The 16,255-nt window shown below is 37.7% G+C and overlaps 1 protein-coding gene across 8 annotated transcripts in view; it reads left to right on the forward strand.

Moving 5' to 3' along the window:
- The window catches only part of Kiaa1109 (KIAA1109 ortholog), a 166,270-nt gene that overhangs the window by 110,271 nt on the left and 39,744 nt on the right, over positions 1 to 16,255 (forward strand). For all 8 annotated transcript variants that reach the window (XM_048333714.1, XM_048333715.1, XM_048333718.1 and 5 more), the window contains 8 exons: positions 2 to 240; positions 2,700 to 2,944; positions 5,434 to 5,539; positions 7,027 to 7,124; positions 7,540 to 7,725; positions 8,717 to 8,885; positions 11,403 to 11,614; positions 13,695 to 13,893. In XM_048333714.1, coding sequence (XP_048189671.1) covers positions 2 to 240; positions 2,700 to 2,944; positions 5,434 to 5,539; positions 7,027 to 7,124; positions 7,540 to 7,725; positions 8,717 to 8,885; positions 11,403 to 11,614; positions 13,695 to 13,893 — 1,454 coding nt within the window. The remainder of the gene's footprint in view (position 1; positions 241 to 2,699; positions 2,945 to 5,433; positions 5,540 to 7,026; positions 7,125 to 7,539; positions 7,726 to 8,716; positions 8,886 to 11,402; positions 11,615 to 13,694; positions 13,894 to 16,255) is intronic.

The following is a 16,255-nucleotide window of genomic DNA, read 5'->3' on the forward strand; positions in this document are numbered from 1 at the left end:
GTCCACAGCCTATGAAAGAAGATATTGCCACCCCACTGCCGTCTGAGAAAACCCCAACAAGTGTTAATCAAACTCCCATTGAAACCAATGAATTTCCTCAGTTACCTGAAGGCTTAGAGAAGAAGCCTATTGTTCTTAAGTTCAGTGCCATGCTGGATGGAATCGCCATTGGGGCAGCACTTCTGCCATCCCTGAAAGCAGAATACAAGATGGGAAGAATGAGAAGCCATGGAATGACAGGTAACATTTGAGTTTCAAATTCAGCCCTTCCAACTTCATGGTATTTCTGAGGACATAGCTATATTTGATGAGAAGGTAAATATAAATCTGAATAATTTTGAAGAAAACAATTTCATTTACGATGATCGTCAATCAAGTCAAAATTATGAATGTGCCTTTTTGAATGGTTATGATGGATCACACTCGGTTTGGTTTTGGGGTTTTTTTTTTTGCCAGTCCTGGGGCTTGAACTCAGGGCCTGAGCACTCTCTTGGCTTCTTTTTGCTCAAGGCTAGCACTCTACCTCTTGAGCCACTGCGCCACTTCTGGCTTTTTCTATATATGTGGTGCTGAGGAATCGAACCCAGGGCTTCCTGTATACGAGATGAGCACTTTACCACTAGTGTGTAAAGTACAAACATAAAATTTAAGGAGTAATTGAGTTTTGTGGCCCTACCTAACCTAACCCAACAATTAGACCATTGTGGATACTTTGTAGCATCCTTCAAAGGCAGTCTTCATGACTACTTGTGAAAGAGTCACTGTTAGGGATTTTGTTTTCATTCATTGCTTTCTTTATACTTTTACCACATGAGTGTATACTTTTACCATATGAATAATTTTAAAGTTTGCTTTTTTACTAGTCTTTTTCTTGCTGTTCTTTTGGTTTTAAGATTCATTCATTTTCATTTCTCTATCTTGTTTATTTACATTTTTCATTGAAATTAAAGTGATAATATCAGAACTTAATTATTTGTACTATTCATGGTCTTTGGCACATTTCCTGGTATCCATTTTGAGAGTTTAAGGTTACTTAAGCAGGACAGTTACTGTAGGGCAAGTGAACCTTCAGTTTAACTAGGGGACACAGCTATTCTCCGCAGAGAATGTACTAGTTAGTTACTCTTCTACCAGTACTACCTGTGTGTTCTCACTGTTCTAGTTTCTGTTGTTTGTTTTTGAATATTTATACCAGTAAAACACAGTTTCCGCATTTGGCAGTCAGAAGTCCTAGATGCTCAAGTATTGGAGCCCAATCTAACAATGAGTTAGACTCATTTGGTCTTTTATTGTGGTTGCCGTGAAAAATAGTGGTCAACAGAAGCAGCAAGTTAAAAAGCAGATAGAAATATCTAAGAGCAGAATAAACATATTGTCAAATATTCCTGAGAGTATAAGAAGTATAATTGTTGAAATGAAGGAGAAAAAAGAGTAGAATGCCTATATTAGTGATAATGGGTGGACTGTAACTGAGGCCAAGGATTGATTCTGTATGGATGTCTTTACTTAGCAGTGCAGGCAGGAGAAGTAGTGGGACCCAGTTCCGACCTCTTACCCTTTTGGGTGAGGACAGGTCTCTAGATGGACTAGGGAGTAAAAGGAGATTGGGGTGGTCAGGGCCTTTTTAACCATTTTGTAGAGGCTACAGACATGGAATGACTAATTCTAAGAATAAAGGTAGTGAATATGACCTATAGCAAGTAATCCTTGATTAGTATTTTGAAAAAAGAGAGTTATTTCTCCTCAAGTGACAGCACTAGGAATAAATTATGTATATGAGTAAAATATGGTACCTAATGATGTTTGAGTGGAGACAGTTAAAGAAAATGAGATTTTTCTGTACATGTGGTTGTTCATTACAAATATGATGGGAAATAATAGCTTTTGGTTGTGGCAAGGTTTCCATTATACCTTGTCTGTATAGACAGTTGGAGAACTGGGCTGAGCAATGGTGTGTGTGTGTGTGTGTGTGTGTGTGTGTGTGTGTGTGTGTGTGTGTGTGTGTACTGTTTAGTTTCGTTTACTGTAAAGAGTAAACTAGAATTCATAACATCCTGATTTGGGTAACACATCCTTATTTGGCATACAAATGGGTAACTGTCCCATTAAAAATTAAGGTCAGGGGGCTGGGGATATGGCCTAGTGGCAAGAGTGCCTGCCTCGGATACACGAGGCCCTAGGTTCGATTCCCCAGCACCACATATACAGAAAACCGCCAGAAGCGGTGCTGTGGCTCAAGCGGCAGAGTGCGAGCCTTGAGCGAGAAGAAGCCAGGGACAGTGCTCAGGCCCTGAGTCCAAGGCCCAGGACTGGCAAAAAAAAAAAAAAAAATTAAGGTCAAATATATGTTTGTATAATTTTCTGATTAAACTTTCCTAGTATGTATTTGAGATTTTAAAAAACTTGAAATGATTTCTCTTGTTACAGCTCTTCTTTCTGTTTTACCTCCTATATTGTAGGTGAATATTTGTAGGTGATTGTCTAGCATCTGATACAATGCTGGGCACCTATTATTTCTAATAAATATGAGCTTAGTTAATACTTACTATTTATAGTAATCACACATTAGATTTAAAAAGAGGGAATATATTATGAGGAAATTTGAAGTATACTTTCATGTGTTTTAAAAGATACAAAAGCAAGAAATTAATGCATGGATAAGTACCTGAACAAACAAAACCTTTTCTTTTCTCTTACAGGTGCACAGACAAGGTTTACATTTGAATTGCCAAATCACAGGCTGCGTTTTACTTCAAAAGTTTCTGCCACAGATATGTCAACCATTCCTCCTTCAGCCAGTCTTAACCTTCCTCCTGTTACTATGTCAGGGAAATACATAATGGAGGAACATGATAGTTACTCAGACCAAGTATGGAGTATAGATGAGCTGCCTTCAAAACAAGGGTACTATTTACAGGGAAATTATCTGCGTTGTGTGGCAGAAGTAAGTTTACTTTGACATTTTCTTAGTCTTTGTAATTAATTAAGAGTCTTCATATTTTAGCTGTACCAACTTACGTAGTGATTCAAACTTTTATATCACTTTAAAAGCCATCTCTACTGAATCAGCAACAAAAATGTTCCTCTTTCCCTGCCTTTCAGTGTCTATCTCTCTCTTCTCTGAGGTTTAATTGAAATATACTTGTTAATAATGTAAGTCATCATTAAATGCGTATTTCTTACATTGGGCTAAACACTTTTAAAAACTGATTATGTGCTGGGTTTTGGTGGCTCATGCCTGTAATACTAGCTACTCAGAAGGCCAAGATCTGAGAAATGAAGTTCATAGCCAGCCTGTTCAGGAAGTCCATGACTCTTGCCCCCCAAAAAGCTGGAAATGGAGCTGTGGCTCAAGTGGTAGAGCACTAGTCTGAGTCTAAAAGCTCTGGGACAGTGCCCAGGCCCGAAATTGAAGCCCCAGGGCTGGTGCACGCATACTCGCGTGTGCACACACACAGAGACAGATTATGAAGCAAATAGTAGCTGACATTCAAAAACTTATATGCATTGATTTCTGTAGTTCTTAAATCAGCTCTGTGTGGCAAATAGATGTGATTACATTTTGTAAGTAGAGAAATTAGTCCTTATGAAGCAATATGGCTCATAGACATACAGAATTTTTAGCAATCATTTAAAGATCATACAGAAAAATAAAGTGGATTCACAGACTAATTTCTATGCAAGGTAGGTTGAAAGTTGACAGACCTGATTACATATTTTTTAATGTCATAATTGTACAATGATCAAATATAAGAAGCATATGGACACATATTAATTTGATTTGAACACCTGTAAGGACGTTGTTTTGAGTTTTTTGAGAGAAATATACAGTTCCTTGTGTTCCTCTTCCAATTTATACAGTAGAAACCAGAAGCTGAGAAAAAACAATTTCATTAAATGAAGCAGACAGGCCTCTCTCCAGTAGTGTTCCTTTTCCCATAGCACACTGCGTGCTCACCTCACCTCATCAGTGTGTCAGAACACTTACAACCCTGCAAAAAAACAATTTTCTACTGGTTTTTAAACTTTCACTGAAATCTGAAGCATCAATAAGATACATGAGATGTTTTATAAAAATATTACTGTTGCAGAAGACATACAGTCTGACTTAATTTCTTTAGATCCTACTTTAGATTTGAGAGTTGGAATTTCCAAGAAGTCAGTGATTTACTTAAAAGTTTTTAAAGTATTTTTTTACTTGTGCTTCATGCTTTGAAAAATAAGTGTCCCATACTTCAGTTAAGAAATACTATTGTTTCATTTAAAGTGAAATAAATCTAATGCAATATGTTACATATTTTCTTATGGATACTGGATGTTAAAAAAGGAATAAAGTTTGTGATTCAGGAAGAACACAAACCCAAATTTAGTACAAAATTAATGTCAGACACTGCAAAGAGATCTAAAGTTGTGTTCAGCTTAGATTTTACTATCTCCCAAAATAGGCATTTCTACCCTATATATACTACTGTACAACATAAAAGTGTTCTGGCTTTTTAGTGGTTAATTGGAGTTAAGATTATCATAGACCTTCCTGCTCAGGCTGGCTTCCAACTGTGATTTTCAGAGCTTAGCCTTCTGAGTAGCTAAGATTATAGGTGTGAGCCACCACCACCCATTGGATAATTAGATTTTGAGATAGGTTCTTACTATGTAGGTCAGGCTTACCATGAGCTTGCTATGGCTTCCAAGCTTTTGTTCTTTCAATTTTTTTTTTATCAAAATATGAACCCTACCACAATGTCAGGTATGAGCTATTTGCCTTAATCATAGAGTAGTTAAATGTATTTCTCCTATAATCAGCTTTATGAACTGCTGTCTATTTTATGTTTTTTTTACTAATTTTGCAGAAAATTAATACCTTGCTAATAATAGAGTACATATTATATGCAACTTAGTTTATATCTGATTTGCTAATTTGCTCAACTATAGTCTTGAGATCGACAATTTTTTTTCTTTATACCTGTATTCTTAGACTCTAACATGGTGCATAGTGTGCATAGTAAAATGATCAGTAAATAGTGAAATGGTTAAATAAATTTGCTTTCACTCATAATTATGCTTGTCTGTTGTCTAAGAGCACAAAAGCAATTATCAAAATGAATTTCACTTTATGCAACATTTTAATTGTGAAATTAGCAGGCTGTAAGTTGAAGTATAATATTTTACTTGTTTTCAAAAGACGCCACCTTATTAAGTACCTTTATCCCACCTTTATGTACCTTTAAGAAATGTACATACTTTGTGAATGGCCCTTATCAATGCCAGACTATTAAAGTAGTAGAGAGTCTGGATTTTTAAACTCTTCTTCACAAATATTAGGTAGACAGTTATCTCTTTCCTCAGAGGTTTGGGTGAACTTTTAAAGAAAAAAGTGTAAAGCTGATAATACATTCCTTAGTGTTAATATAATACTTTGGTTTTGTTTGGCAGGTTGGTTCCTTTGAGCACAATCTTACCACAGATCTTTTAAACCACTTGGTGTTTGTACAGAAAGTGTTCATGAAGGAAGTTAATGAAGTAATACAAAAAGTTTCTGGTAAGATGATCTAAAATGATCTGCTGCCTTTCAGTCTAGGTTTTTCTCATTTGCTTCAAGATGTCCTACAATCTGAAATAAAACTTGATTGACACAAAGTAGCAGTGGTACATAGATAGGCTCATCAGTCAGTGACAAATAGTGACAAACTGAGCATAAGCTAATGTTTTAGAAATGGAATTGACTAAGGTAGACACTACTGGAAGGAGTATAAGATTTCCAAGTGATGTTGCAAGAAAGGAGGTTGTATTTGAATGAAATTTGGGAATGGAATTAGTATATGTCTAGGATGATCCTAGCAGTGGATCACAATAGCTAAATAGCCATGCACACATGACCATATAAAATGATGCTAATTGAAATGAACTCCAAGATATGGGGGGGGGGGGGGGAAGAAATGAAGCGAACTGAGGTGGGGGGGAGAAGAACTTCCTATTATACGCAGAAGAGAAGAAAAGCTAAATTCGTTTTCTGTAACCCTAGTTCTTTTGTAGTACTAATTCTCACCTTGATGGCAAGTTTAACATACATACAAAAAGATGAATAATTTTAAGATGGGATATTTGAAAGTATGCAGAAAGGTTTTCAAATCTAGGGAAAAGGTAGCAATAGAAGGTGTGTTTTAGTTAGTGCACTACTTTTCGTATAACACATGCATGGGCAAAATCACTCTTTTGAATAGCAACTTTCCTGCCAGGGTGCCCTGCCCACCACTGTTTTTCAACTTACCAAATATGTGCTTTCACACTTGTTATTATTAACATACATTAACCTTATTTTTTACATTTTTCCACCATTATCTTTTTTTTTTTTTTTTTTTTGGCCAATCGTGGGCCTTGGACTCCGGGCCTGAGCACTGTCCCTGGCTTCTTCCCGCTCAAGGCTAGCACTCTGCCACTTGAGCCACAGCGCCGCTTCTGGCCGTTTTCTGTATATGTGGTGCTGGGGAATCGAACCTAGGGCCTCGTGTATCCGAGGCAAACCATTATCTTTTTTAAAAATCTTTCTTGCTTGCAGCACATCTAAATATAAACAAAAATGTTCACATCATTGAAGAGATTAACAGTTTTGCATCTTTTTGTCTCAAATATATTTTCTGAGTTGTATAATCACCTATTTGGTTCAATTGTGTGTGTATTTCAATTAAAGTCTCTATAAAATACTCTTAGTAAATGTTCATCTATGCAGAATTATCCTTACCTTATATATGCCTGCCTCAGGGAAATATAACTTGATTAAAGATTGCAACTGAAGAATGCCTGTTCGGTCAGGTGTGGTAGCCGCATGCCTTTAAGCCATCAAGCCAACAATGTGTACAGCTGAGGTAGGGGAATTTCAAGTTAGGGCCAACTTGGGCTATGTAGGGAGACCTGGACCCAAAAGCAAAAAAGAAAAAAAGACCTCTTAATAGAGATTTTTAAGTACACAGAGCAAAATCATAATACTTGTCATGAAGATACCAACTCTTGGTTGTTTAACCTCTTCAGGGGGAGAGCAGCCCATTCCACTCTGGAACGAGCACGACGGAACAACAGATGGCGATAAGCCCAAGATTCTCCTCTACTCCCTGAACTTACAGTTTAAGGTAACAGAGTAATGATACTTTCCTAATGTTTTCCAATGCTGCTGCACTTTCATCAGCTCTTTGGTTTATCTTAGACATGTTTTATTTTATCTTATTTATTTATTTGCCAGTCCTGGGGCTTGAAGTCAGGGCCTGAGCACTGTCCCTGGCTTCTTTTTGCTCAAGGCTAGCACTCTACCACTTAAGCCACAGCACCACTTCTGGCTTTTTCTATATATGTGGTGCTGAGGAATCAAACCCTGGGTCTCATGTATACGAGGCAAGCACTCTTTGCCACTAGGCCATATTCCCAGCCCCTTAGACATGTTTTAAACATGGCTATTTTATTTATCTTATACTGAATGATTGCATTTGAGCAAATGCATGTGCATTATCAATTTTGTTTCTTTTCTTCCCTTTGTGACATAATCTGTAGGGTATTCAGGTCACAGCCACAACCCCTTCCATGAGAGCTGTGAGATTTGAAACTGGATTGATTGAACTGGAACTTTCTAACCGTCTTCAAACCAAAGCCTCACCAGGAAGTAGCAGCTACTTGAAACTGTTTGGAAAATGCCAAGTGGACTTAAACCTGGCCTTAGGACAAATTGTCAAACATCAGGTATGTATAGAATGTCCTCATGCTAAAACTCCTGCTTTTGAATTTTGCATATCATTTTGAACTACTTCACTTATTAATTACTCTATTGACAAAAGCAGTGCAAGTTCCTAAAATTAGATTTTAAATTCTAATGAAAAATGATGTAAGACCTTTCCCATTTTACTATGTTTCATTACTGTGACAAATATTGTATTCTAGTGCTAAAATCACATGAAACTACAATATCTTCATAAATACTTGTTAGTGATTTTTAGTGTGTTAGAAGTTTTTATTTCAATGTCTTTTACAAACATTATCTAAAATGTTGTTAATATAAGGCATATTTGCAAGATATATATGTTGCAAATTATATATATATACATATATACTAACTTATTTTAAAGTATGTACATACGTAAAGTTTTATTATATATATATGCATGCAAAGTTTTTAAAGATAAACGTTAATTAGGCTCTTTTATATAATTAACTTTTGCTGCTCATGGGGCTCCAGGTCATTTGCTGAGAATTATTATGTAGACTTAATCCTTCTTTCCCTCTCTAAAGAACAAATTTTAAAATGTTAATCATGGTTTTAAAACAGAGTGGCAGCTACATTAGAGATTATGCTGAGAAAAAAATTCACAAGAATTTCTTGTCATCTCTAGAAGAACTTTTTCTTTTCAAACTGAAAGCATGTTTTACTAGGAGGGAAGGCCTGGTTATTTTGAAACTTGTAATGTATTATCCTACTTACTACTGCTGCTTGGAACGAAGCCCGGGGCTCACCGGCTTGAACAGCACTCTGCTGCTGAGCCCTATCCCTAGCCCCACAGTCACCTCTGACATGGCTTAAGTGTTTTCTTTTAATCTCAAGAATTATGGCACAAAATATGAAGTTGAGGAAAATGTACCATAGTTCTTTTGGTGAATGGTGCCATTAATGATGCTTAATTTTCAGTAAGACATTTTTCCTATTTTGATTATTACTGCACTTTGCATTTTATTTTAGGTGTATGAGGAAGCTGGTTCTGATTTCCATCAAGTTGCCTATTTTAAAACTAGAATTGGCTTAAGGAATGCCCTTCGAGAAGAAATCAGTGGCTCTTCAGATAGGGAAGCTGTGCTTATTACTTTGAATAGACCAATTGTTTATGCACAGCCCGTGGCCTTTGACAGAGGTAAGATTATAGGACTGAGAAATGCCTTACAAAGTCAGCTGTGTTTTATCAGCATAAATGCTTGACTGCTAAATGTCTTCCACAAGGGAAAGCTATATTCTCACTAGTTTTATTTTTTTTCAAATTTTTATTATCAAACTGATGTACAGAGAGGTTACAGTTTCATACATTAGGCATTGGATACATTACTTGTACTGTTTGTTACCTCGTCCCTCATACCCCCCTGCCCCCACCCCCCTTTCCCTTTCCCCCCATGAGGTGTTCCATTCACTTAGATCAAACAGTTTTGCAAGTATTGCTTTTGTAGTTGTTTTTCTTTTTTTACCCTGAGTCTCTCAATTTTGGTATTCCCTTTCAATTTCCTAGTTTTAATACCAGTATACGTGGTTTCCAATATACTCAGATAATGTTACAGAGATAGTGTAGGTACAATCACAGGAAGGTGATACAAGAACATCATCTATAATAGATGCTACAGATATACATGGTACGTTGAAAGTAATTACAACTGTGATATAACAATCGTTTCCATAACATGGAGTTCATTTCACTTAGCATCATCTTATGTGTTCATAAGGGTACAGCTAATGGGTTCATGTGATCCTCTGCTGTAACTTGCCTAAACCTGTACTAATTATTCCCAATAAGGGAGACCATAGAGTCCATGTTTCTTTGGGTCTGGCTCACTTCACTTAGTATAATTTTTTCCAAGTCCTTCCATTTCCTTACAAATGGGGCAATGTCATTCTTTCTTATAGAGGCATAAAATTCCATTGTGTATATGTACCACATTTTCCTGATCCATTCATCTACTGAGGGGCATCTGGGTTGGTTCCAGATTCTAGCTATGACAAATTGCGCTGCAATGAACATTGTTGTGCTGGTGGCTTTACTGTGAATTTGTTTGTGGTCTTTTGGATAGATACCCAAAAGTGGGGCTGCTGGGTCATAGGGGAGTTCTATATTTAGCCTTCTGAGGAATCTCCATACTGCTTGCCAGAGTGGCTGAACCAGTTTACATTCCCACCAACAATGAAGTAGGGTTCCCTTTTGCCACATCCCCTCCCACAATTGTTATTGTTAGTTTTCTTGATATATGACATTCTTACTGCGGTAAGATGGAATCTCAATGTTGTTTTGATTTGCATTTCTTTTATGGCCAGTGATGTAGAGCACTTTTTCATGTCTTTTGGCCATTCTCATTTCCTCATCAGAGAAGTCTCTTTGTAAGTCTTTAGCCCACTTGATGAGGGGGCTATTGGTTCTTTGCGGTTTTGTTTTGAAGGAAGGTAATTTTTTTAGTTCTGCATATATTTTAGATATGAGGCCTTTGTCCGTTGAATGGCCGGTAAAGATCTTCTCCCAGTCTATCTCACTAGTTTTAAAGGCATTTTACATGTTAACTTTCTTCTCTCTACCTGGAAAAATAGATAATGTCTGACTTTATATTTTAATGTAAATACTAAGAATTTTGTTTTGCATAATCTACCCCTTGGTGTTTTGACACAGATTTATTCATTTTATGAAGTTTTACTGGTACTGACCAGAAGTGAAATACAAAATGGACTACAGGCTTCCTGCTCTCAAAGAACCTAGTCCAGTACAAAAGTGGTCTGGTACAAGATGGGAGTTCTAGAATCCAAGGGAGTCTGTAACTTCTTATGCTTCTGAGAGAAAAAACAAACCCTTCAGATTTAGCTCCGAGTTCAGTGTTTTACAGGGTTACAAGGAACTAGAACTTCTGTTATTTCCTGTTGCATCCTAGCGCCTAGGAGAATCCTGAATATAATGAGAACTAAGCAAACATTTGCCAAATAAGTGAGGATAGTGTATGAGCACAGAGATCTAAGAAAAAACAGCAGCAGCTTCCAGGAAAGATAGTAAGAGAAAAGAAGGCCGAACACATAGTCTAGGGAATATTGACTGTGTAAATGTGTTCAACTTTTATTTTAGAGGTAAGGCATTTAAGATTTCAACGGTGACAGTCCCGCATGTGTACAGATTACATTTTTCCTTTGCTTCATCCTGCATGTGTGCTTTTCATCTCTGAGTTCCCCAGGCTTTCCTCAGCTTCCGCTAGCTCACTGGTAGTTCCTCACATTTCCCTCCTGCTTCTCACTCCCCTATCTTCACCTTCTTTTTAATATTCTACTGCATACCTATATGAAATGAAGAATTTCCTTAGAGTTTGTTCCTTCAACAAGCTCAAACTTGACCTTTCTAAGTGTATATTCTTTGCATCATATACCTGTTTTACGGTAACTTTAAGAAGCACCAACAGTAAACTCTACAGACAGGGGCCATGCCTTTTTCCTCTATGCCATCCCCATGCCTATTATGTAAATACAAATACAAATCACAGGACCTAAGCCTTCTTTCTCCTTAATTTTGTTAATACTACTGTTTGGGAGAGTAATTTTTACCAGTCAGTGTGATATTGCAGCTATAAGATTTATTCGCCTCATAAACATGTTACAGTGTTAGTTTTAACTTCTGCTCTCCCTTAATTCTCAAAAGCTGTGCTATTCTGGCTGAATTATAAGGCTGCGTATGACAATTGGAATGAACAGCGAATGGCTTTGCATAAGGACATTCATATGGCTACGAAGGAGGTGGTAGATATGCTACCTGGTCTCCAGCAAACATCAGCACAGGCTTTTGGGACTCTCTTCCTCCAGCTGACTGTGAACGACTTGGGAATTTGTCTACCCATCACCAATGCTGCACAGGTACAAAAAAAATCAAGCCATATTCCTTTTATTCAGGATTAAAAAAGAAATGTTCACAAACCATTTCTGTGAGGAAAGTAATACCCATTTCAATGGATAAAATAATGAATTTTTAACAGTTTATAATTTGGGTTTATACGGAGGATTGAACTCATTCAGCTATTATTCACTCGTAATTTGAACTGCCTAAGACTTCTTGAAGCATTCGGAATGCTTCAGAGTAATGGTGAGGTTCATACCAGCAAGCTGCCAGTGGCCACGCCTTTAATCCTACCTACTCAGATGGCTGAGAACTGCAAATCATGTTCAGGCCAGAACCTGACAAGGTAGGTTCTGCTTGCCTCCGGCAGATAAATACAGAACCTTCTTATCTCCCGTTTACCACCAAAAAGCTGGAACTAGCTAAGCAAAAAAGCTGAACAGCAGTGTGAGGATGAGTACCTGCATTTAAAAAAAAAGATTGACACATTTGATGACTCCTAATTTTTACCTTTATTAAGAAGCTTAGTTTTCAGCATCAGTTTTCTTTTTGTTGTTAAAGAAATCTTTGAACTACAAAATGAAAATAAAAAGACATCTAAGAGTGCTAGTTAATGACTCTAAGGTCCACCCAAAAGAGGTCTCCATGCAGATGCCCCCCACCTGTTTAAGTCTGCACCCAGTCCCTGAGTTACTAGGTAACTGGCACACCTGGAGGCAGTTACCTCCCCCTTCACTGAGGTCAGATCCAATCTACCTGGCCAGATCTCCCACCTTTTCCTTTATAATCTGACTCAACATGGTCCTTGTTCTTTCATTTTCTCTCTTACTCTCTCTTGCTCTTTTCTCTCTTTTTCCTTTCTTCCTTCCCCTCTGTTTCCCACGCCTCCATCTTGTGTAGGCTGGCAGTTTGCTTTCCCCCCAATAAACTCCATTCTGCCTAAAACATGTGGCAGGTTTCTTTTCTGACGAGCCTTACAATGACCTCATCTGTAATATAGCAAGGAATTATAAAATGCTTTTAACTCTTAATATTAACTAGTAGTAATGAAATCAACTTTTGTTTTTCTTTTGCCAGCCTGGGGCTTGAACTCAGAGCCTGAGCACTGTCCCTGGCTTCCTTTTGCTCAAGGCTAGCACTCTACCACTTGAGCCACAGTGCCACTTCTGGCTTTTTTCTGTATATGTGGTGTTGAGGAATCGAACCCAGGGCTTGATGTATATGAGGCAAGCACTCTATCATTAAGCCATACTCTCAGCCCTCCAACTTTTTTTTTAATATACCCACATAAACAAGAATGTTCTTTTTGGGCTAGGAACATGGCCTAGTGGCAAGAGTGCTTGCCTTGTATACATGAAGCCCTGGGTTCGATTCCCCAGCACCACAATATACAGAAAACGGCCAGAAGTGTGCTGTGGCTCAAGTGGCAGAGTGCTAGCCTTGAGCAAAAAGAAGCCAGGGACGGTGCTCAGGCCCTGAGTCTAAGCCCAGGACTGGCCAAAAAAAAAAAAAGAATGTTTTCTTCATAATTTAGGAACACTTTTCAGGAATACAAACACACATATGAAACCACATGTGTAAGAGCAAGAAAATGCTACCAATACCTAACTGCCTAAGAAATGACCGATATAACAATCAAATATAGAGATTTATATTTTCCTGTTATAATTTTCCTTAAACAGTGGCCGATTATTGAATCACTTTATATTTTAGGATTCTGTTTGACAAGACAGAATTAAAAACCTCCTTTGAGTTGAGGATAGGAGCAGGAGGTCCTGCATTGGTGTATTTGCATCTCAGGAGATCAACTATGTAGGCTTTTTAATGGCAAAATAGACCTGGCTTAGTAAAGGCCATGCCCATCGTGGGGATAGTTATAGAAAAATAGATAGTAGCCCTTGGCAAGCTAAGTAAGAGGAAAAAAATGCACATGACAAAGGCATTTCATTTGCTCAGTTTCACTTTCAAAAGCTATCTTTCTTAGCTGCTTTGTAATGAGACTTTCTAGGCTCAATCCTTTCTAGTGTGTCCTTCCTATAAATCTGTGGAAATTTCTAAAGGTACACGACAGTCACTCTGCACCCCTTGTGTGTCTTACAGTCCAATCACACTGGAGACCTGGACACTGGCTCCGCCCTGGTGCTGACCATTGAGAGCACTCTCATCACTGCTTGTTCCTCCGAGTCTCTAGTCAGCAAAGGGCATTTCAAAAACTTCTGCATCCGTTTCGCAGATGGTTTTGAGACATCGTGGGATGATTGGAAACCAGAGATTCGTGGGGATTTGGTAATGAATGCTTGTGAGTGTCTTTTATTTTCTATGTGAGGTTTAGAAACTTAAGAGAATCCCTATCTTCACCATGGAAGGGTGCTCAGATAAAGCAGTGTCCTTAGACTTTTTGAAATAAAGGCTATTTGTAGTTGGTAATGAACCTTATTTGTGCAAAACTTCAGCTTTCAATAATTTGGATAAGTAAACAAACCTGATATTCTTTTTAGTGCTCTGTAACATCTGAAGCTTTGCTTACTTCCTGACTTTTTTTTTTTTTGGCCAGTTCTGGGGCTTGGACTCAGGGCCTGAGCACTGTCCCTGGCTTCTTTTTGCTCAAGGCTAGCATTCTACCACTTGAGCCACAGCGCCACCTCTGGCCTTTTCTATATATGTGGTGCTGAGGAATTGAACCCAGGGCTTCATGTATATGAGGCAAAGCACTCTTGCCACTAGGCCATATTCCCAGCCCCTGACTTTTTTTTTTCTTTTTTGAAATTGATCTGTGAATGGGCACATAAATCATTTTTCCTCCTGAGGGATCTGGATAGAAAGTACTAAATAAAGAAAACAAAACTCAGAAAACACAGAATAAGGGCTGTGGTGATGCAAACTACTTCAGAGGCAAAAATTTGGGAAGATGATGGTTTGAGGCCAGCCTGTTCAAAAACTTAATGAGACCCTATTTCAACAAAGAAGCCAGGCATGATAGAGTATGAGAGGATTAGGTGGGAAGATTACAGACTGAAGTTGACCCTAGACAATAACGTGAGACCCTATCTGAAAAAAGGCTAAAGCAAAAAGAGTTGGAAGAATGATTCAAGTGAGCCTTGAGTTCAAACTCTAGTATTTCCCAAATAACAATATATTAAAATAAAACAGACTTAAAACTCCAGCTTTAATATTGATATATGAAAGTCTGTAGTACAAATTTGTAGTATAAGGTACAAATTGCTTCAAATTTCTCCAAATTCATAGTGCTCAGGTTTGGGTTTAAATGTAGCTGGGTTTGTGGGAAGGTTTATTTGTATAAATTTATTAGTTTAAGTATCACAATTAAACATCCAACATGAAGAGAAATTACACTTGAGTATTTAAGAGATTGTGAAGTGAAATTCCTCAGCCAATCTTGTAAGTTGAATAATTCTTTCTAATAGGTGCTACACATTATTTATACTATTTATTATTTATGCTTGCCTGTAATATTCATTTAGTATTTGGGGGAAAAGACATAATAGTCAAATTTCAAGGGATTTCATTCATGCATTCTTCAATTTGAGAGGCTAACTATATAGGCTTTTTTCTTGATTGTACCTGTTTTAAACTTAAATTGAGTAAATCTCTAAAACTAGATCTCATTTTTTTCTTAGACACTGGTATTATACAGTTCAAAAATATGAATTAGTTTTAGAGTTATTGGCAATTTCTTTCTAAATATACATAAAAAGAAATGGTCACTTAGTAACATACATCCTGTCTTACAAACTAAGTCATAGTATGTCTAAGTTGGGAAATTTTCAAGAGAGGAATACAGGTACCCAGAAAAGGAATGGCATGCCTAACTTTAAGTAGTATTTAGACACTAATTTAGAACTCAGAGGAGTTATTAAAACGACATTCTGTTGAACACTATACCTGTCAAGCTTAGATTGATTGTTCCCTTGAAGGATTACTGGGGAAGGCTCTAATTCTATCTTTAGATTTTTATTTGTTTAAAAGTCGTTTCAGGGGCTGGGGATATGGCCTAGTGGCAAGAGTGCTTGCCTTGTATACATGAGGCCCTGGGTTCGATTCCTCAGCACCACATATACAGAAAATGGCCAGAAGGGGCGCTGTGGCTCAAGTGGCAGAGTAGCTAGCCTTGAGCAAAAAATAAGTCAGGGACAGTGCTCAGGCCCTGGGTTCATGGCCTAGGACTGGCAAAAAAAAAAAAAAAAAGTCGTTTCAAGGATGGTATATCCTTTAATATTTAAAGTTGTTGAAGCTAACTGACCTCTTTTTTTTTAAAGCTTAAACTATCAGATTAAAGCTATACTGTGTTAAAATGCTTGTTCTTGAAATCAGATACATTCAAGGGACTAGATCCATAATCTTTTTTTTTTTTTTTGGCCAGTCCTGGGCCTTGGACTCAGGGCCTAAGCGCTGTCCCTGGCTTCTTCCCGCTCAAGGCTAGCACTCTGCCACTTGAGCCACAGCGCCGCTTCTGGCCGTTTTCTGTATATGTGGTGCTGGGGAATCGAACCTAGGGCCTCGTGTATCCGAGGCAGGCACTCTTGCCACTAGGCTATATCCCCAGCCCCTAGATCCATAATCTTGATAGTGACAGTAATGGAAGGTAGCCATTTTTGCCCATAAAACACTCCTTGTCAAGGGAAGAAAAAGATAGATCATAT

Source organism: Perognathus longimembris, chromosome 24 (assembly GCF_023159225.1).
Source record: "Perognathus longimembris pacificus isolate PPM17 chromosome 24, ASM2315922v1, whole genome shotgun sequence".
In the NCBI taxonomy this organism is placed as follows: domain Eukaryota; kingdom Metazoa; phylum Chordata; class Mammalia; order Rodentia; family Heteromyidae; genus Perognathus; species Perognathus longimembris.